This window comes from Neolamprologus brichardi, chromosome 5 (genome assembly GCF_056152115.1).
Source record: "Neolamprologus brichardi isolate AB-2024 chromosome 5, ASM5615211v1, whole genome shotgun sequence".
Lineage (NCBI taxonomy): Eukaryota > Metazoa > Chordata > Actinopteri > Cichliformes > Cichlidae > Neolamprologus > Neolamprologus brichardi.
In genome coordinates, this window is record NC_142108.1 from 23266034 (window position 1) to 23289717 (window position 23684).

A 23684-nucleotide genomic window follows, 5' to 3' on the forward strand; every position below is an offset into this window, starting at 1 on the left:
TACCATACCAATGATATGTCAGTTTTGATTAAAACAACATTTTTAAAGAAGTCATTGATAAGAAGTCAGGGAAATTGTAAACACAGTACTTGCATGTGCTAATTTGACCCTTCCTGCCTTAGGTGCCACCCTTTTTGTAGAGCTGACTCTAATCAGCAATTAAGAGAGTACTTAAGGTGAGAGAGAAAGGTAAGGTCTAGAGCAGGGGTGGGAAGCTCCAGGCCTTAAGGGCCAGTGTCCTGCAGCTTTTAGATATCAACCTGGGTCAACACACCTGAATCAACCGATTAGTTCATTACCAGGTCTCTGAAGAACTTCAACAGATGCTGAGGACATCATTTAGCCATATAAATCAGCTGTGTAGGACACATCTAAAACCTGCGGGACACCGGCCCTTGAGGCCTCGAGTTTCCCCACCCCTGGTCTAGATCCTTGTTGGTTTTACAGATTGTGAGCTCTATCTGCGGTGGCTGTGTATTCCTGCTTTGTTGAAAGCAGTGTGTTTTGGTCATTTAGCTTTTTGCCTTTCTTTTCAGTTTAGTGAGCAACTCCTGGGTTTTGTTTTTTCTTCTTCTTTTTTTTAGTTTAATTAGTAATAGAAATTAATAAAAGCCTTTAATTTAACAATTTTGCCTCCCTGTCTCATTTTGTTTCAACCTGGACACGTTTTGTTACTTTCACACATCCCTTGGAAAGTAACAATATTATTCATGTAATTTGTCACTTATTAGTTGACAATTACATATGTCTCCTAGAAATACACAGAAATATGAACGGTGAGCTCGGGACACACAGTTTAACTCCAAATGAGAGTGACAGATCTGTCTCAGTATACCCTTAAATCCAGTGCATAACAGCCCAGTGCCAAACATTTTATGCCTTTATGTGAGATGCCAGCAGCACTGACAAAACTTCAGTATTTAATGCCCTTGAAATGATAAATTGGCTGAAAGTAGGACTCCAGAACAAAACAAGAACCATGAGCATTTGTTGAAGTGACTTAAGCTTGCATCTATTGTCACTTTTATGGTTATCGGAGATACAGATGGAACAAAAGCATTACAGTGTACTTTTTTAGTTTACTGAGTTTTATTTTACTGAAATTCTGTAACATTCTGTCTCATCAAGGTGGTTAGTCAAACTTGCTATTGCCAGTTCAAATTGGCCACCATGGAAATAAGATCAATGTACCAAAGCTGAAAGTAGTTTAGGAGATATGTCATTGGTAATAAATGTGACTGACGGACTTCGTTTATTAAACAGTGACTAAAAGCTATAAGTCCTTGCACATAAACTTTACCTCTCACATATACACATACCTCTAGGGGTCTATAAATAAATGATATCTGGGATAGACAGAGGCCCACATATAAACAAATACAATAAGACAAAACCTAAGGGGAGTGCTGGGAAACTGACAGTTTCATATTATATGCTACCTAGCCTGTTCAATAATCCACATTATATGACATAGCTAACCTACACATATTTATCTCTTAAGACCTGTATGCATATGGATGCACATGTTTACGCCCACTTAAAGGTAACTGTTCTTTGTCTGTAGCAACTTGGCTCATTTACATGTTAGCATAGACATCACTTATCAATGTGTTTGTTTTTTACTATCTGTGAATTTTGATGGTCTAAAGTAAAAAGGTTCCTTTTATGTTCACTGAGCAGATCACAAGATAATGTGCATTTGTTTTCCATCTTTTTCTCTCTCATGCCGGTTTTTTTTTTTCATCTCTACTTTGTTGCAGTTTCTCTTATTTTGATTTGGTTTCCCACATACATTCCATTTGTATTGTTTACTTAAGCATATAGTAGTTATATATTATATTTGTAATTAGTGCTAGTGTCAGACTCCATCCATCTTCCAGGGGGCTGGAGTGAGTAGAGCGAGAGGCAGGGTCTGGGCTCACACAAAGAGACAGACAAACATTCACACTCACATACACACCTAAAGGATATTTAGAATCACCTGAGTCCACTAATGGCATGTCTTTGGACTATGGAAGAAACCTGGGATAGCAAACCCACGGAGACACGAAAAGAACTCCACAACGTTTTTTTTTTTTTTTTTAACACAACAACAACAACAACAAAAAACCTCTGCTGTCATTTTGCGGTTTCAAATGGGTAAGGTGGTTTCAGGAATCGTCTCTTACTTTAGGAATATTGCTGATAACCAGATTACTATGTAATAATGAAAGTCCTCGTGAAACACCAAGAACAGATTCTATAACCAATGTGTGATATTCTCTCTTCCCAAATAAAAAGGAATAGTGTTTATTTAGAAAAAGCGGCAGTAGACTAATGTCCTAAAAAATGGATGGATGATGAATGCCCATTAAGCACACATGAGCGCGCACACACACACACACACACACACCACCAAACATCCATTCACCCGTCCCGCCTAATTGTTATTCAAACTATGATACTCTGTTTGTGTAACGTTTTCTGATACAATGGCCCAATTTCTCTACTGCTGATTATTTAAGTTTCGTCTTCTCTCTCCATTGTCCTCTTTCCTCTGCCTATTCTCTAGTCTCTTCCCTCTGCTCTCCTCTCCTAATACCCCCACACAACATATTTTCTCCTCTTCTATGATAAAATCCCTCACGTCTCATGTGTACCGGCACTGTATGCTAATGTGCCGGAGAAAGAAGCTCAACTTTAATACAGCGAGGAGTGTACCTGCATACAAAAAGAAATCTGCTTTGGCAGCAATGTCCTGTGAAGTAAGCTGGTGACTGGGTGAAAACACAATAACACAGAAAGGTTATTTGCCCTGTGAGGGTCCATTTCCGCAAATATTATTGGGTCCCCTATCTTGTGTCAGCATTTTTCTCTGTCTCATTAAGACTGAGCTTGAATTGGTGACTATGGTGTGTGTGTGTGTGTGTGTTTCCAATTTCTTTATTTCTTTTTCAAATATTCACAAGACACTGTAAGCACAGAACAAAAAAAGAGAATGAGTCATATTTTTATACGTGTAACCTTGACAAAGTTTTGTACCATTTTTCCAAAGCTCACAATGGGCAAAGTCAAGTCTCTTTTACATATCCAAATCTTCATTTCACATTTACTGAAAAATTGCATAAAGAAATTCAGTTTCAATGCTTTTGTTTGGCTACAGGGAAGGTCTAGTAAGTTCTAAAGAAGCACAGGATGTCAAGCTTCTGTCTTATACATTCAAAAAACATAAACATATTCATAGACCTGGGGTAGTTGTTTCTAATTGAAGAAAGGGAATTACAGTTTGGTCCATAAGTTTTTGTTTAACAACAAATTTCTTTGTATTTATTGACTCTGTGCAATGACTGCCAGATAGACATCACCAAATGCTATTTCTGCCTTTGAGATACTCTAACTGGTCTTTAGTGCATCCACCATCAGATGCTGCTTTTTTATGGGTCTTTCTGCCTTCAGTTTCCAGCTTCCAGATCAGGCCACTCACTTGGCCATTTAAAAGTATCCCATTTCTCTTCCTTGAGAAAATCTTTGGTTGTATTTGCATTGTGGTTTAGGTCATTATCTGTTTACACTGAGGTGCTCTCCGATCAGTTTTTCAGCATTTGGTTGAATCTGAGCAGAGTATAGCCATGTACGTAGACTTTAGAATTCATCGTGCTACTTTCATCACCAGTTAGATTATCAATGCCACAGCATGCCTCCACCCACCAGATAATGTGCTATGCATTGGGTTGGTATGATTCCACTCTGTTATTGGGTTTTTCACTCTAATGATGGGCTTCTTCATTTGCATCAACATCTCTTTGGACATTATACTGAAACAGCTACTAAATGCAAGTTAAAAAGTTGGAATCAACTGTAGAAGGTTTTTTCTCTTTCTCTTATATATTATATATCTTAACTTGTTATAAAGTAATGAGGGAACAAGCCTCACCTGGCCATAAAAACATTTAAGTCAATTGTCAAATTACTTTTGAGCTTTTGAAAAAGTGAGACTGTGTACGAATGGCTGCAATTCTTAAACAATTAATCCAAAGCATGTGTTTAATCCCTTGAATTAAAGCTGCCCTTCAATGTAATCTGATGAATTGTTTTAAGGTGTCAGTAAACTGGCAAAATTACAAAAAAATCCTTGTCATTGTCCAAAGACCTGTGGACTTATGGCTGATAAAACATTAAATGTCAAGATGAAGGTTAGCTCCTTTTTCTATATGTTGCAAATGCAAAAACGAATTGTAAGCTCTATTTGAAGGTAAGTAACCTGTCAAAATTAAAACATCACCTGCTAATTTTACAGTATATATAGGTCCTACACTCCAGATAAAAGTGGTCTGCTTTAAGTACTTTCAGTTCAAAAACATTATTTTACGTCACAACTGCAGCACGGACAGTTAGAAAAAGAGTGCAGGCAATTACGTCCAGCATTAGCTTGGTACTTAGTCCCTCTTCACCATCCCTGGCTTTCAGTGGTCAAGCACTCCCAAAAGGCCAGCATGACATTTTCAAGTGAAAATGCCCTCCTGAGAGGTCTTGTCTAATTACATCAGAATCACACACAGTTTTACAAAAAGCTGGGACTACTCCCCAACAAATCAAGACCTAGTTGAAATGTGTGGAATATGCTGTGAAAGAGGATATGCACACTTATATTGTACTTGTATAAAGCACCACATAAAGGGAAAAAATAGAGAGCTCAGCTGAAAATTGTTAAAACAGCACTAAGTACGATGGAGGCTAGTGAAGCAGCACAACACACTATGGGTGAAAGACGGCCATATGGAGAGTTTTATTATAAAAATGAAATGTCCACTATTTAAATAAATGAATGTGACAAAATGATTAATGGTACAGAGTCCTGGCATATGCATATTTTAGGGAGTGACAAGGGGAAAAGAAACTTTATAATGTGAAAGTTAACTTTAAGAGAAACAGCAAATGATTTCAATCTGTGGGGTTTTTGTTATTTTTTTTAACACTTTACAGAAAGAATACAATGTGGAAAGGACAATATAGTTTTATATTTTCTTGTAAAAAAACCCCCCATTATGGTGCCATTTACAGCTGATATCTTCTGGATGCACGTTAGGGCTAGAACTGCAGAGCATTTTGACTTACTGAACCCATTGAGGTCCTGGTTGGAGGTGGAAAAGGGGTCATCTTTGTGTAAGGTGCTGACTTTAGTGGTGCTCTTATCAGCTGTGGTAACCGGACCCATCTCCCTCTGCTGAGTGGAGCTGCTAGCAGTTTCCTTCTGCTTTTTTGCCAACTTTCTATAGAGGTTCAAAAACATAAAAACAAGGATACACAACGATGAATTATTCACATACAGAAATGCATGCAATTCCTTACATCCACATGCAGTGCGTAAACACAAAGGCACATATGCAAAGAAATATTCTTCACGGAACAACAATACTCTTTGGAAGATGAGTTATGGTGAGAACACTAAGAAAAGAGAACATTTTCTTTATTGTATGCAGTGACTTGAAACAAAAGAGAATAAATGGCAATATAAGAATGAACAGTGAGTTCTGTGCACAATAGTGTAGGCAGAGACACATTTCACAGCAAATATTATATAAAACATATATTTTTTTCTTTATGTCAAAATGACAAGGAATATGATTTTGATGATGTATAATGAGTAGTTAAACCCAATCAGGAAGTAAACATGTGCATCTGCAACATCTTTTTAAAAGGTGTGTTTTACCAACAATAAAAAAAGTTTCTCCATATCATCATTCTAAGGGGCTGTTTCCTGTTGAAAAATGAGCAAACTGCATAAAAAAGTATTTTTTTAAAAAAATGGCCTATGTATGTATAGAAAAGCCTTAGAAATTACAGGGTAAGCTGTTATTTTGTCCCCTCTTATATTACTACAGCAAGGGGGGGAAATACAGGTGATATGATTCAATGTGGAGAGGCTGATATTCAGTACTTCCAGAACATGTGGGGCTTCTAAACTGACTATATATAATGGTAAGGGTAGTTATGCAGTGACTGCTGATGAGATGCCCCTTGAGTGTGAATGTATCCTTTGATATTTTTTCCACTTATCTGCCACAACGCCCATCTGTTGGCCATTTTGCATAGACTATTTTGAGTTTTGCCTGAACCTTCAGTTTTGGGTCCGCTGAGAGACCAGATGGTAGAAGAGACAGAAAACCATTACAATCTGACATTGTCCAATAGATTCACCAGAACTAACAGAAATATCAAGATAAAGCATATTTTTACTATCATATTCTATACAAGGAGGCGGGCACGATAATATAGTGGTTAGTACTGTAACCTCAAAGCAAGAAGGTTTCTGGTTTGAACCCAAGCTTGGACCTTGTTGCGTGGAGTTTGCTGTGTGGGTTTCCTCCTGTTATGCCGGCTTACTGCCACAGTCCAAAAACTGCTTAAATTCATAGAATTTAGCACTATATAATATTTAATACAAAACTAAATACAGAATTAAATACAAAATTTTGTTGATGACTTATAAATTGCAGAACGGTCAGGCTCCAGAATATCTGTCTGGCTTACTGCAGCCTTATATGCACCCTAGAACTCTAAGATCAAGTGACCTCTTGCTCTTGGCCACTTCTAAGTCGAGGCTGGTTCACAGAGGTGACCGGGCATTTTTGGTTGTGGCGCCGAAAATGTGGAATTATTTACCTCTCCACATTAGCAAGGCCCCAACCGTCAGTCTTTTCAAATCCCATCTTAAAACACATTTTCACTCATTAGCTTTCAACATCGCATGAGAGTTACCTATCTACCCACGTGGTCATCTGTTACCAGATATCTGTTATTGATGATATTTGTTACCGTGTAATTGTTTTTATTATCTTTGTACAGCACTTTGGCCAACATTTTGTTGTTATTAAATTTGCTATATAAATCAAGTAAAGTAAAAGTAAAGTATATAACTGTACGGTTAAATGTGGCTTATTGCCTAAATGTTTTGACTAGTCAGTAAGACAAGAAAAGTGATAAGAGTGCCAGTCCATTCTAAACCTGCTCTCAAAAAATGACCGACGAACACAGAAGTGATAATTAACGTGCTACTTTTAAATATCAGTGTGACATATTGTTCTCTAGATACAGAACAGTTCGGCAGTGTGACTTAAATAAGCTCTGCAGTTTGACTCATCTCTATATGAGGAAACTCTGGGCTTGGACAACACCTTGACTAGACAGATGTGTCCAAATCCTGACCACTCGCCAGACGTTGTGTGTCATTAGGGGCCCACAAGGCTTGTCAAATTTTAAAGTGTGAAAAAGGCTAAAAACATGTAGTCTCATTTTGCCTGGATTTAAAAGACAAGAGCTTCACTATCGGAATAATTGGATACCAAAGGCTGCAGAACATAAGAAAATATATATTTCGCAGTATATGTTGCATTTTGCATGCATTTGCCTTTAAATGACCATGAACAATCGGTTCACATGAAGTAAAACAATAATACCGTTATTTAAAACAAAAAACAAACAAGTGCATTATGTTGATGTTAAATGCTCATTGTGCATTTCAATTAATGCACTGTATATTACTGGAAGTACTTATGATTAAAATTGAATAACTAAATGGTACATGGGTCAATCTGTATAAACTGAGAACAGTCTATTCATGGGAGAGTAGCCAGGTCTTCATTACCTGCTTGATTTGGATGATAATAGACCTTGGATGCCAATAGGCTCAGCAGAATAGCAGCCCTTTAATGTAGAAGTATACCTTTTTATATTCTTTTGATATACAAAATAACCTTGTGGATGCACTTTAAACCACAATTTAATGGAATTTACTTTGAAATCATAGGCCCAAGTGATCTACTGAGGGAAACCTGTAAATTGTCTGCACTCGTAAAAGAACCATTTAATCTTGCAAAACACTTACAGAGTGTGATATTTATTAAACTACTCACGTCAAATACTTACTGAAGAAGCTGCTACATGAGGTGTTCACCTGCAGTCAGGAGTCATATCCAAGGACACTTTGCCATGAAGAGGGACCAGGGATCATACACCCCACCCTGTAATTACTGGACAACCAAGTCTACCACCTGAACCACAGACTTACCACACTGTTTGCTTTTAGATCCTAAAAAGGATACTTTTTTTTTTTTTTAGCATATTCTTTTTTCCAATAGTGTCTTACAAAGACAGCAGAAATGACTCCATGCCATGTCATTGCTTCCACCATGGCTGACAGATGATATTGTATGCTTCAGATCATGAGTCATTACTTTCCTTCTTCATACAGTTCTCCTCATATATTTCTCAGTGTTTTCTAATCGGCACCTTAGTTTGCAAATGATCAACAAACTCTATCATTAATATGTATTTCAAAATAGAGTAAATATAAATACATTTTGCAGATTTGTCCTATAAAATTCGTCATACTTCTTTCTCTGAGTTTTTGAGGAGAAAAACCTCCTCCAGAATCCACCAACACAACTTTCTGCTTACTTTAAGTATCTGACATCTAGTCACGAATGGTATACAGTGAGCTGTGTACAAGAAATGGTTATAATAGTTGGATGTGTATGTGTGTTGTTGTTTCTATGAGTAAACACTTGATCTCCTTGATATCTGTGTATGCACTGCAGGTGCTGGACATTCAGTGTTTTTGGCTGTGTCTGAGTGTTACATGTGTCTGTTGTATTGGACTGTTGGTGTACACTGGGCAGTGAGTGGGTGTGTTCCTAAGTGACTTATCACGAATCCGCCTAATACGCCTGCTTACACGTGTCTCTGGAAAACCTGCAGTGTCTTGCACAGTCACTCTAAAAGGCAAATAGAGAAAACACAATGTCACTCATACCTATATCGAATAATCGTGAGTCTCTTAACACTTACTTGCTACAGGATTGTTTCACTACTATATGTTGTTAGTGAGACATGAAATTAAAACTATGTACTCCACAAAATATGTCAATAAACATCCAAAGGACACACTGAATCTGTTTCTTGGCTAAACAGCATCTAGAAAACATGAATTTAAAAAAAAATGTTGTTTGTGTGTGTGTGTGTTGCATTTGTTAAGCCCACTAAGGGTCAGGAAGCAATAAGTGTGAGGTCAAAAGCGAAAGCAAGATCCCTTTTCATCCCCATGATTCCATTGGCTGACAGAATAATACTAACAATAATGTTTGTTTGTGACTGAGAGAGATATGTAGAGATATGAAATTAAAGCAGTAAACACATTATAGTGTGCGTGTGTGTGTGTGTGTGTGTGTGTCCACATAGCAGGCAGGTCTGGCCCGGATCTGGTATCAAGCCAGCACTGCTGGCTGACTTCTGGCATGATAAGACGTATGTCATCCAGATATGGGCCGGGCCAGGCCTGGCATAGATGCTACTGTTTATGCGATGGCATGCCATATCTGGCTCGATTGTGGTTTGGTTCATGTGGCCCAGGTCCATAGAAAATAGGTCTGGCCCGGATCTGGCATCAAGCTGGCACTTCTGAATGACTGGTGTCATGGAAGAGTGTATGTCAGCCAGATGTGGGCCAGGTCTGGCAATGATGGCACTATTTATGTTCCTATTTTCCCATTTTAGTTAGAAGACCCAAATGCCATGTTGCAATACTATACTGCTATGGTAGCCAATGTTTCAAATGCAGGTTTGACAGGTTTGTGAGTGTACACTTTATCCAAAACCTAGTGACGGTTTACTTATCTTTGCCAGTGGGTGGCTATAGCTCAGGAGGTAGAGCAGGTCAACTACTGATCAGAAGGTTAGTGGTTTGATCCCTGGCTCCTCCAGTCCGCATGTCAAGAGTGTGAATGTGTATGAATGTAGTTAGGAAGCACTCAATTTAGAGAAAGTGTGTGAATGTGGCATGTTGTATAGAGCACTTTGAGTAATCTGGGAGACTAGAAAAGCGCTATAAAAGAGTCAGTCCATTCACTGAGTTTCGTCATGTTACTTTTGCATGTTCTGGCACATGTTGTTATTACATGGCTTGATTAAAGTACACATTAGGCTGACATCTGGGGCCAGAGTTGAAACTGTTCTGGCCCAGTACAGGGGAAGCAGTGTGTCTATAACTGGCCTTGTGCTGGCCCATGTATGGGCCATATCTGGCAAACCAGATCTGGGCCACCAAAGGGCCGTCATTCTTTGCGGTATGTGGGCCGTGTGTAAGCACATTGTGTGGGCAAGATCCAGGCCACACCAATTTTGCTATGTGTGTGTGTGTTTTTAAAAGCCTGGGATCAGATGATGAGCTGTAGTTGCCCTTAAGCACTTAAGCCAGGGAGAGAAAAGACAGATAAGTAAAAATCAAAGACAGATGATAAGACAGAGACAGAGCAGATGTGAAAAGTGAACATGAGAAAGGAGGAAGACGAATGAAACAGCGCATCAATAAAGAGGCAATAAATAAAAAACAACAACATAAAAACAAAGAGAGAGTGAGATGAATGATGTTAGAAAGAACATTTTCAGGAGAACTACAAGAGAAAAGAAGGAATGACCTTACAAAGTTTCTCCCATAATCATTTCCTTCCATCAACCCCAGGTTCAACCTTGCTATGCTCCACACCAATTTATAGGCGACAGAACCTCAAAACCTCCTGTGTGATTGGAGCTTAGAGTGGCCTATTCCTGACTATCTGACTGCACTTTGACAGAAAAGTGGGCAGAGATGAAGAGGAAGAGGAAGAGGAGAGCAAAGAAAGGAAAGCCAAATAAAAAAAAACTGAAGAGAAGGAGAAAAAAATAAGACACGGGAAGTTGAGGAGAAAAATGAAAGGAAAATAAAACCGGGATAGAGGCGGAAGATGAAGAAAGCGACAGAAGTAGAAACAATGCAGCAAAAGCAGGCATAGAGTGGAAGGAGAAGTAAAAGCAAAAGACAAAAACCTGTAACTTGTAGTGTGTGAAAGGCTTCCCCACTCTCCTCCCCGCTCTTTCACCAAACCTCGACCTAGCACACATTCATACCAATAATGGACTCATTTAAATGACAAATTCCTTGCATATTCTAAGTGGCACTGAGCACGACATAATCCTTCTTTAATGAATGTCACGGCGGCAGTTCATTAAGTACTAAGGTTACCCTGCTGGGTGCAACCACGGCAAAAATCATGGACTTCTTTGTGGCCAGAGCGACATTAATTGTAGGCTGTTTGATAGGTTGATAATGAGAGATTTTTGGCAGAAATGTCTTTTTTTTGTGTGTGAGTGTGAGAAAGGATACATTATAATAGAGAGACATGAGATGAGATGAAATGAGGTGAATCAATGCATCAGTAGATATGGTCAGGAAAAAATGTAATTCTTTCTAATTTGATGTATTAACCTGAGCACTTGATGGGTCCATTTCCAAAATGGTTTATATGTAAAATTCATTATCAAATATCATTACCAAAACTCCTTGCTAATTATATAATAAAATACAAAAGTTGCTATCCAGGGAGTTAAAGTTTATCTGAAGCTCAGGAGGTAGAGCAGGTCATCTACTGATAGGAAGGTGTGTGGTTTGAGCCCTGGCTCCACCACTGTGCATGCCAAATATCCTTGGGCAAGATACTAGCCCCAAGTTGCTCTTCGATGCATCCATCGGAGTAATAATGCGCGTAAAATGCTTGTGTAAATGGGTGAATGTGGCATTTTGTATAAAGCACTTTGAGTGCTCCAGGACAGTAGTAATGCTCTAAGATCTAAGAATCAGTCCATTTACCAGTATATTGTTTTCAAGATAAGTAGGACCATTAATTTGAAATCAAAATGGTAATGCAGTACAGCTGTTTCCTTCCTTCACCTTTTAGACATCCATGTCTATATTTCAGTAGCAGAGTTAATGTTTTGACTCCATGGAGGAGATTGCTGACACATAGAAAGATAATGGCCAAATTTTTTTAAAATCACCTTGTCCATTCTTATTCAAGTTTTTGTGGAAATGATTGATTCTTCAATTTTCAGAAAGCAAACTCTGAACTGAATTTATTTCATGGCAGCAAGTATGGCTTGTTGATACAAACTCATGCCAAGAGAACTGCATTCATTTTAGTTGAAGCTTGGCAAGTGATCACGGCAACCTCAAGGCGTCCAGTCAAACATGGGAGACGCCATTTGTTTCTTTTGTTGAGTGAGAACTTCTGTATTATGGCTAGAATGGCGTCAGCCATTTGGTTGGCAACTAGATAGCTCAAATATCCTTGAGCCATCCCCAGCCAGTGCTGAAGTCAGACAGGCAGTCAGTCACTTCAGGATGACAGCAGTAGCTCCAGAGGAGGCTGCAGGCGAAGCCCAAACAAACTTTCATCTGCGTATCACAGGATTTAGAGACAGACCCAACAAGGGAGGGAGAGATTGAGGGATATAAAGAGAGGTGAAGAGAGAGATAGAGGTTGAAAAGACAGAGTGAACCAAAACACACAAACACACACTACAGGATTGCAGGAGTCTTGTGCAAATTTAAATCCCCTTCTCATCTAACAGTAAACCTCCTTGGGCTATAACTGTGCATCTATGTATATATGGGTGAGACTGGCTGTGCATTACAACCAATTTTTAAAAGTGGGAAAAAATGTATGTGTATTTTCAGCTTCTTAATTATTAATTACACATTTTCTACATATTTAGTTTTCATATGTTATGTTTATTTGTATGTTTCCATTAGGGCTGGGGTATATGGCCTCAAATCCATATCGTGGTATAATTCGAAGCATGTGTCGTAACAATATATATCGCGTTATATTCTTTTCTTCTATATACCGTATTTTACACACTATAAGGCACATTTAAAATCCTTTAATTTTCTCAAAAATTGACAGTGCGCCTTATAATCCGGTGCGCCTTATGTATGCATTCTGGTTGTTCTTACTGACCTGACCCCAATTTTATGTGGTACATGGGGCTCAAAATCTGTCAAAAAATGGTTTAGTACAACTTTGGTAAGCTACGAAGCTGCACCACTTGATGGATTGTCGGAGCATTACGGCTATCATAGTCAGGAGCCTCGGGAAGTAATCTAGGTCCAAAACTCTGTCTGCTTCAGGTCCCAAAGTCAAACGAACACTGCAGCATCACTGAGAGTTAAAAACTGTCTAAATTCTTTCATCTTTAATAAAATCATCAGCGTTGCTCCTTTACCAGGTGTAACAATTAAGTTTAACATCCAGGCATCCATGAAAACAGATTTTATTGAATCTAACGGAGTTGAAAGTTAGCTTACTAGTTTCCACCTAAACATGAGAGAGATTTCTGAAAAAAATAAAACATACAGCTCTGCTGTCACTTCCAACATAAATGAAGACAGAAAACTAAACAGCAGTGACTTTTTTAGGGTTACTGAAGTTGGGCTAGCTGATATATAATGATGTGCTACGTGATGTTAGCATAACATAAACAGTGAAGCTGGAGGATGAATGCTAACTTTTTTCCACTCGATCAAACTTTACGGGAGGGTTCCTGATGGTTAGGGACAAATGCAATCGCATGACAGGATGCTGTAAACGGACCAAACTTCAGTCAGGAGAACAACTGAGATAATCCATCCACAATAGAGGTTAGTCATTAATATACTGCAACAACATGGGAATAGAGCAGCTGCGACAGAATTCAACATTAATGAATCAATGGTACGGAAGTGGATGAAGCGCAGTTTTTGGCTTTCCTCATATTCCAAAACATGCTTTGTCTCTTTGCTATTACTGTCATCTGGCATAATTTGCATATGATATTTCTTGCAGCTGCTGCGATGCTTTTGACCAAAAGAGGCGCAGCTTGATGACACCATCAACACAAGCTATCGCAGTAGAGCAGTATAGTCAAAATGTCTACCGTTGGCCAAATTCATATAGTTTCTACCGTATACCGTTTATACTGCCCACCCCTAGTTTCCATCATATCTTTTCTGCTTGTAATTGTATTTAAATTATGGAATTTTGGTCTTTAGAGGTACTGATAGTTATAGTCAAAAGAAAAATGCCAAGAACTATATTAGGTTGGTTTGAGAGAGACTTTTATCAAATTCAAATATTTCATATAAATCAAGGTCTTCATGCATTTGTGTCTATGTGTAATAATCCAAACAGTCATCTAAGGACATTCCTTGAGTTCATGCTTACTCTGTCAGTCTGTGTGTGAGCTGTACATTTGTCCAAGGCTGTTATTGTGGTGTGTTGGTGTATGATTTTGACTATTGTTACAAGGATTATTCTTAAGATGTCTGCTTGTGTCTCCACTGACATATTTATATGAGATTCAGCATGGCAGGTCATGCTCATTTTTTCTATGCCGAGACAAATTAAACACTGTCACGAGTGTGCAAAAGCAGAGAAACCACAGTGACGGCTGCTGTCTTTCTAATTGTGCCAGTTTCATATTATAAAAAAGCAATTTCCAGTGGGTCAACAAGCCTCAGGGGGGCTGTTTTAAAAAGAAGTGTTGGTATATGATGACTTTTCTACTCAGTAAGGAGCCTGCTGGAGATCTGGAGGAAATTTTCAAATGCTTTGAAGACAGCTGCAGAAGTGAAGAGTTGAAATTCTCAGCAAGGATTTGTGCAGGAGCTCGGGGCAACAGCGCGCATGTGACTGTGCAGGTATACTGGTGTGTGTGCGCGTGTGTGCGCGCCTGTACGTGTTTCTGCATGTATGAACAGAGAGCTATAATAGTGCCTCATTAGAACTAGTTAATAAGGAAATAGCCACTTGGTAGAGAAGATAATAGTGAATTACATTGACCTTTTAGGATGAAAACACTTTAAGAGACGGGCCGTGCAAACAATACAGATGAAGTCTGGCTGAAATTTACCCTCACTGCCAAACTCACACTGTAGTTAGTTAAGCCACCCAAAAATATATAATCAACAATGAGAAGAAGTCTTTTGATAAGGAGTACATATTTTGTATAGTGTTACTATTACATTAATTACACTATTACATTTGGTTAGTCAGTATAGCAGGTGAATATAACTTGAATGTAAAGCAAAATGGTCAGAAGTATTAGACTTCCTACATTCCAAATATTTAATAGCAAAGCTATTTGAGGGCAGTTACTATGCAAAATGTACATACACAGTAAACTGAGGTTAAAATGCATATATCTCCTTTAAGTGAACTTAATATTGATATTACACACTTTCCCCAATCTTTTTCTAATATGTCACATGCAGTTTATGTCACATGTAGTAAAGATTAAATGAATGAATACATTTTACCTAACATTTGTTTTTCCTAGCAGCTAAAGAGGGTCAGTATTTCTAATATGGCAGCGTAACACTGTAAATAATGTTGTATCTCTCCTGTGTTGCTGCAATTTTATTGGCAAGCTACCAAGTGCCTGCTTTTATCTTGCTCTAGACTTATGTTCAAGCCAAATAACATTATTGTGACTGCACGCTGCAGTGTTTGTGTACCAACCATCAAATAAGAATTTGTCTTTGGCAGGTAATAAAGTAGACATTTTATCATGCAGTGCAAATGACAAGCTGGCTCTTAAAAATAAATAAATAAGAAAGATTGATTCTACGATAACCATTTTTCTGAAAGCTGTGATGGCTTAGAGGATTTAAATGATTTGATAATTAAATACTTTATACTTAAATTTAGATACAGGTTTAACAGTATACATGAAAAAGGACAAAAATGTAACAACTCAAAAGGTAGCTATAAAAAAAAGAGTAATGGACTGAGAAAGGAATTTTTCTGATGTGAAATCTCTACTTACAGGTAATAAGAGTAGGAATAAGCATGTCTTCTGAAGCATGGTGAGGTGAGGCCGATGATGACAACAGAGCAAAACCCAGAAGAAGGACAAACACATTGGATTAGTTCATGAGTTAAATGAAAATGTAATTCTGACTGTATTTATTTTAAATTGATAAACGACCTGTTTTTCTTTCAACTGTTTTCCCCAACCTACCTGTACAACCTGCCTGTCTGAATCCTAAATTGGCTTTTCTATGTGTCCTCATCTGAAAACATTTGCTGTCATTTAACTTTGTTTTTACAGATGCTGAATGGGTTATTTTTTTGCTATGAAGTATGTATTAGTACATCTAGTTGCTGACGCATATAATATATAATTTTTCTCTACTGCATGTTGGATTAATATATTTTGCCATCGCAAAATCTCAAGAAAAAAGTTCATGCTGAGGCATAACAGAACATCCAAGCAATATTCTAGAGTGATGTCCAAAGATATATTTGGTAAAAAAAAAAAAAGCTTCATTGTAAGTCAGCTGTGAACCGGCCAGCAGTCAATCAAATAAATTGGATAAGAAGATCTATGACTTGTGAAATGATTACTTCACTCACCCAAAAAATTATACTTTTTTCATAAGAGCTTTACCAGGTCATTAACTTTAGAAGATAAAAACACATTTATTAATCCATCATTCAGTCTTGTACCCTGATGTTAAAACTTTAACTTTCACCCACACTATCAAATTATTAACTGAATGACTTTATAAAATTTGAAAATTAGATAAAAGAAATAAAACAAAACAGTTTCAATATACAAATCATTCTATTAATAGGATTTGAAATAATCGCATTGGACTTTTGACAACTCCAGTTAAGGAATTACTGAGCAATATTAGAATCTGACCAAGGTGTATGATTTGTGGGTAGTTGAAAGAAGAAGCATGGTACTTCAGAAAGAAGTACATTCATTTTGTGTTGTAGTTCACATTCTACAGTAAACAAAGACAAATGTAAGTCCAGTACTTAATTAGATGTATTTTTAAATGTTAAAAAAATAGTTCAAATTCCATTTAGATCTAGTCTTCAACACAGGTCTTACTTTGCTGACAGCATTAATGACCTACAACTTTTATTCAATGTAACATATGCTAATGTGCTAGCAATGGGCTCTGGTCTCCATTAATTTAACAGGGACTCAGGGGTATTTCATGGTCTATGCTGTCATTATGTTATATATAACTGAATGGCGTGCCCTGAAATATATTTTTAAACCTGTAGGCATGAATACTTAATTTTGGTTTACAGGTGAAAAAAAAGTAAATATAAATACATCACTGATGCCTCCATCACCATTTGGCAGGTAAGTAAATGAGATAGATCGAATGAGAAGTGACAAAACAAACCCAAAGGGAGAGGATGGAAGCTGGAAGAGTAACACACAGAAGCAAGGAGGTAAAGGTTGAATGAGTGTGGTTTGTAGCAATAATATCTGTACAAGGCCATAATTTTACTGTGGATTGTGTTTAAAATTGTTAATCACAGAAAACGTACTAATTATGTCTGAAATTTAATAAATTGTGAGACTAGTGAAAGTAATATTAAAAATCTAATTAATATTATAAGGACCAACATGTTAAAGCTAAGCCAAGAAAATCTTTAACCTTTTTTCTTCTCCTTTATCCTGTTTTCGATAATAAAGCCACAGGTTTATTCCACTTCACTGTACTTGACTAATATGACATATCCGTATGTGTATCAGTGTGTGTGTGTGTGTGTGTGTGTGTGTGTGTGTGTGTGTGTGCTCGTTCTGCTACTTCCTCAATGGTTTGTTGGTAACTTTGCCCCCCAGCATACATCCTTCATCTATGAGTGGCCAGAGATTGGGATCTCATAATATGTTTGGACACACAACACACACACACAAACATACACACTCATACTTCATCAGACTGAGTTGTTATAGCACGGGAAAGTCAAGCACAGTTCAGAAGGATCAATACTTCCATTCCACTTCACAGAGGTGCACATCTTACACAACTACTGCAGACTGCTTCAATCAGTCAATCTATCTGATATGCCATCTTAATTACTTACATAATATGAATTTTGTAAATGCTGACAAAATACTTACTATAGCTTTTCATGTGACAGAGAAGTTACTGGCCGTTAGTAGGGCTGATATACATGTGGAAAGCAAAATGTTATTAACTGTATTAACTTTTTACAGGCTTGATGTTTTTAATAAATGACTTCTATACTTTATACTCCTTCACTTTTTTCATCCACACCCTTTTTTTTGTTCTCATTCTGTCTGTTTTATTGTTCTATTCTTCTCCTTCTGCTCCTGTTTTTCATCTTCTGATAATAATGTGAATGATAAAATGAATAAATAAATAAGACAAAAAAAAAAGACTAACAAGAGAAGCATAGAGACTCTATAGTACTTCCTACCCCTCCCCCAAAAAAACATATTTCTAACACTAATAACACACTTATAAAATGGCATGGTTGGATAAAATGGGTTAGCTAGCCAGATATAATAACAGTTACCAGCCTGGAGGGGCTACTTTGCTATATTTAAGGGCAGTAGAAAAGTATAGAAGATATAGCAAAGGCAGCACAGATGGAATGAAAAATCATTTGTAATCAATAGAAGAGTTATTTTTGAGCTCTGGGTGCACACAGCAACACTACTGTAAGGCAACGAGGTGAGGCAAAATAATGTTTTACTCAATGCTTACACATATTTTTACATTAAGATAGAATAAATCTGCCACAACCTTTGAAAGCAAATGTAGTTTGTTTTAAACCAGCGCTTCATAGCTTTGTTGTGGAAACATTAGTGCAACTGAGAAAAGTGTTGATGAAACTTGGTATTACATCAAACCACAAATCAATATCTACACCTAATTCTAATGTCAATCCCCAAACAAAGAACTGCCCTTAAGCAGAGCTTTGCAAAAATGTGGAAAAAGGTCCTCACTTTTCCAAATGTCCTCACTGAAATGGCCATAAACAAATACTGGTCCTCATTAAGATGGCTGAACAAGTGACTATGTGCACATATATACACACAGCCACACCCAAAACCCTCTTTAAGAGCTCTGCTGACATTGTCCTTATGATATTAATAAAATGCAGAGCACTGGGAGCCCAGCTGTAAAAGTTACAGTCGTTAAAACTGGTCATAAATATTAATATAGTGTAGAAAAAACACTCAACCAAGTTATTCAGGGTACCGTGTTTGAGACTGATTAAATGGGGCAGAGAGAGAATGAGAAGAGACCAGGTTGAATGAGAAATGGGGAAAAATCTGAACTTTTTGTTAACAAGTTACGCCTAAGGTCTCCGTGTGTAGCAGTAAAAGCATGTTAGTTAAACCTTTTAATATGAGACTATGAGAGTAAATTCCGTGTTTGAAGGACAGAAAGTTAAGAAACACAGGGCATCAATGAAAGGGAAATCTCTTCAGAGTGCTCACCTCTACAGCCAAGTTAATTTGAGGTTTGACAGAACACCGCTTACTTGACATGTACGGAAGGAGGACGCTACGATGGAATACGCATATGGACACACAGCAACACTGAGACATAGTGAAAAAAATGACAAGAGAAAAGTACTTACATATGTATGCATAAATGTCAAAATAAATAAGTTCTTTGACAAATGAGGGGTGGAAAAGGAAGCCTTTTAAAGACTGCATCTCCACACACAAGTTCTGTAGTTTTTATCTATAGATTTGATCATTATGGCTTTGGTTGCATAAAACAGTATGAGACCACACAAACATAGAAACACTGCTCATATCACCCACACTCGAAAACTAAACCGAAATTCTTTCTGTGCAATGCTATGCCAACTACGATTTGATTATCGAGAAATGCAATTAACTGTTTCATATGTCAGTAGAATACACACACAGTATTTGCATGGCCTATGTTTAACCTTGTCTATTAGATTATGTATTTTCAGCTTTTAGGCTAGTTGACTACTCTGATTCTTTTTCTCTTATTTAAACAACTAGTAAATTAGCCACCCAGAATATCCATGGTAATCACACAGTATGAGTTTGTACATTTGTGTGAGTGTGTAAATGGTTTGCCATCACCAATTTTAAATGTGCTGTAAGTGGACCATCAAGCATTTATCTCAGCAAGCTGCAGAGTCCATTATTCAACCATGTGTCACATCTGCAGAATAGGGGTCAAGTCCAGCTCTGTTGTGAGTGCATGTGTGTGTAAGTGTGTCTGTGTTAACACCTCCAATTTATCTACGGATACGTCCAAGTTTAGCATGGAAGAATTCGGTACTTTCAAATTTGTGTGCTTCTTAATGTTTGTCTGGGTGTTTGTGTACATCTTCTAGTTTAGAGACAGAGTTTCAGTCCACCAATGTGTTGCATGTGTGTACGCACTTGCATACTGGCACAGACACAAACACACACACACACACCACTTGGCTTCACAAGAGCCTGCCATTTGCAGTGGATTCAGCCTGAGTCCATTCCCTTGGCTGACACCAGTTTCTAATCGCCTCATTCCTCTTGTTATAGATGAGAACCCCAGGGTGTCGTATACAATCTAGAAAGAAGATGTGTCCTTTTGTTGTCTCAAAGTTGAGAGTCATCATTTATATTGTGTGTGTTTTTTTGCGTTTTTTTTTTTTTTTTAACCAAAAAACTGTTAATCTTGGCATCCTCACAATCCACACTAAAGGAATTAATACAAAAGCTCTTTTCCTCACACACATTCATATAGCACTTTATCTATCTCACATCCACACCTAAGGCCAATTCGGACATACCGCTTAACTTAATATCTATGTTTTGAATGTCAGAGAAAACCAGAAAACATGGGGGGAAAAAACCTGTACAGCTATGCATAAAGGTCAAGCAAACGCCCGGAAAGGAGATTTCAAATCAAAGAACTCTTTGCTGTAGGTCAACAGTACTAATCACAAAATTAATTAATTTCAGAATTTTTTTAATAAACAAATGAACTGCTGCTCTTTGCGGCAATGATTACAACTGCTAAATCAGGATTATGATTAATCTAAAAGTTTCAAGAAAATAAACCAACAGTTTTGGCAAAGTTCCTACTTTCTCTGAGCGACTGTGCACCATCCACAAGGACTGCCACAACCTTTAACATCTAGCACTGCATCAATGTCAATAAACTTCCTAAAGTTATCAGATTTGGGTCGGCTTTAAATATATGAAGAAGAACTATGTTATAGAATTCCAAGTTCAAGCCACTGGCAATTTAATCTTTATATGCTACTACTTGTCTTTGGCCAAAAAATCTTTGGTAAGTAATTTTTGACTCTAAATACTTTACAATCCCCCAGAATACTAAATGAAATATTTAATCTAAGGTAAAAGGAAGAAACTGTACTTTATTGCAAAGTCATTGTAGCACTGCACTAAATATAACCCAAGTTGTCTGGTCAATAGTTTAATTTTATGTTATATGTATATAGGGTTATCCATATATAACCTTAAGATGCAGGAAGGGGATTTATTTGAGAAAAAGATAACTACCATGACAGTAACAGAATGGATTGTCTTTGAGCCCAGAACAGTGTAGGTGGAGATATTTGTGAAGCATCGCATTTCATCCGGCAAGACATACCACAAATCCTAATCACCCACCTATGTTTTTGTTGAAGCCAAAAACATAATTTCTCTCCAAAAGTTTGATTAATTATTTAACTTTTTTAGCTAATTTTAGGGCAGGCTGGCTTGATTCCTGCATAACTGCATTATACCTACCTATAATTAATTACACCGACCTGCTATCAATGTAGAAAGCACCATAATGTGGGAAGATTTTTTTTTTCTCTGTCTGAAATTCTGTTGATGGAAAATTAACTGCAGATATCTTGCAAATAATGAAACAGTTTACAATGTTTATCAGTTTGTCAAAGCAAATGACTGGTAGAGCGTTGGGCAGATAAATCTCATATCAGAGGAAATGATAAGTATACTTTGATGCATTGAACGTCCTCAGAAATTATAATAGTTTTAGATGTGCACTTTTGACAGGACAATAAAGTAGCAAAAAGCACAGATGGTGTGCAACAATGTGTAAATGTTCACATTAAATAAATTAAAGTACTGACAAAGTGACAAAATATGTTAGAAAGTTTTCCAAAAGCATCTTAGATTAACTTAACTTTTCTACCTAGCTAATAGTAACAGCCAAAGCAGCCATTAAAAAATTCCATTCACACTTCAGTTTGCTACTAAAACTTTGCTAAAACGTATTCCCCAAGTTAGACTTTCAGTCAGCAAGGAAGAGAGATAAGTATACAGACTAATGATACTATTACAGGTAGGGTGCCAACAACTGCCTAAATGACTTCTAATGTCTAACAATGGAACTTGCAAAGTAACATTAAAATCTAAATTTCATCTATTTAGTGGCATAAATCGGGCAGTAAAAAGGCAATCAGAGGCACTTTAAGTCTCAGTGGTAAAACTGCTGAGAGGAAATTGCATACCACAGTGATTAAAATATTAGGCATTACAGTAAAATGCCTTTACATGTTGCTTAGGCCAGAACATTCTATGGTCCTTTTCACCAATACTAAGATTCATATCCAAGGTGATTACACACTGTCTGCACATTTATTATATTGAAAGGTACACACCATGTATCCCAAGCTTTTTTGTTTGTTTTGTTTGTTTGTTTTCCCCCAAAAGGTACATCTGATTTTTAGGTTATCCCAATTCAAGGTGAAAGATGGACAACTGGAAAGTCTTTCAAGAAATATATGGAGAAATGTTCAATTATATCATTAATGACATTTTTTGTAGGTGTTATAGCTAATGAGTTTGTCAAATATGAGAAGAAAAATTCTCAGCAATTTAATATTCAATGACAGTGACAAGATGTATTTGGAAACTACTAAATGCTGAGGTGAAAATCACATTGAAGAACAGTGCGGAGTGGATGTGGTCATGTCTAGAAGCAAACATACAATACCCCACGCTCAGAGTTCTCCATGTGTGAATCTCTCTATCGGAGCAAGGGCAAGGCAGGTACAGGACGGGACAGGAAGGGGTGGAGCCAAAGACAGGAAGCAGGAAGATAGAGAGAAACATAAAAGGGCGTGAGACTTGATTCAAAGAGGACGAGTTGAGAAAGACATCTGTTTGTTTGTTTTTTTTAATCGTTTGTAATGCATTCCTTTCATTCCCTCACATTCATTACTTTTCCAATTTATGATAAGCATTTGACACCAAAGTTCAGAACTAACATAATAGGGCTGGGACTCTTTGAAGCACCTTATTTGTCTTGTATATATATGGTCAAAGAGGAGGCAAATATGTGAACTGTGTCTAGCTTACATTCCTGTGACTCACTGTATTTTTTATTAAGGAACTACCAAATATTATTAAATTGTTAATATTGTATAGTGCATAGTAACAAGCAAAGTTACATTAACTCTTTCAGAAGATACATTTTGTGATATTACAAGAAGTGAGAAGTTCATTGAATATATGAAGCATAGTATATGAAGTTTATTTTTGCTAAGAAGATCTAGTTTAACCATTTGCTTTTTGGACCATTTTGGACCATCATCACCATTGGTGAAAATCTAAAATGTCAAACTTCACTGAATACAATATAAAAAAGTCACTTTTCACAAGCCCAAATTCAATGATCCTTTTTTATTAATTCCTCTATGAGAAAGTAAAAAGCTCCAGCCTGCAGATGTGATTCTTCAAATTGTTTGGTAGCAATTAATCTTGAGAACTTTTCAAGACCCCTACACTTCGAGAGATGAGTACTGCACTGCTAGCCATTTAGATAGTTGTGCAGTAAACCCAGACTAGGTTTACGATCTCTCTCAAGAGTGAGTCACCACCAGACTAAGAGTGTGAGTCAATAACTTCATTAAGGCAAATGTGAATAAGGTTGCAGGTGCAATACATTGTTGTTAAGCATAAGATATGGCTCCGATACAAGCCTAGAACAGATAAAAGCTTCAGTCTGAAAGCAGCGCAGCTTTCAGTCTACCCCATTTAAATTTCAAGGTCGCGTCCCT

The 23684-nt window shown here is 37.2% G+C and overlaps 1 protein-coding gene across 11 annotated transcripts in view; it reads right to left on the minus strand.

Moving 5' to 3' along the window:
* ptprt (protein tyrosine phosphatase receptor type T) overlaps positions 1-23684 on the minus strand; it is a 307462-nt gene that overhangs the window by 65620 nt on the left and 218158 nt on the right. For 4 of the 11 annotated variants that reach the window (XM_087840885.1, XM_087840884.1, XM_087840883.1 and 1 more), the window contains 2 exons: positions 22619-22651; positions 5095-5249 (listed from right to left, as the gene is read on the minus strand). In XM_087840885.1, coding sequence (XP_087697011.1) covers positions 5095-5249; positions 22619-22651 — 188 coding nt within the window. Of the gene's footprint in view, positions 1-5094; positions 5250-15654; positions 15685-22618; positions 22652-23684 lie in introns of all 11 variants that reach the window. The other 7 variants (XM_006783004.2, XM_006783001.3, XM_006782998.3 and 4 more) reach the window with 3 other exon arrangements.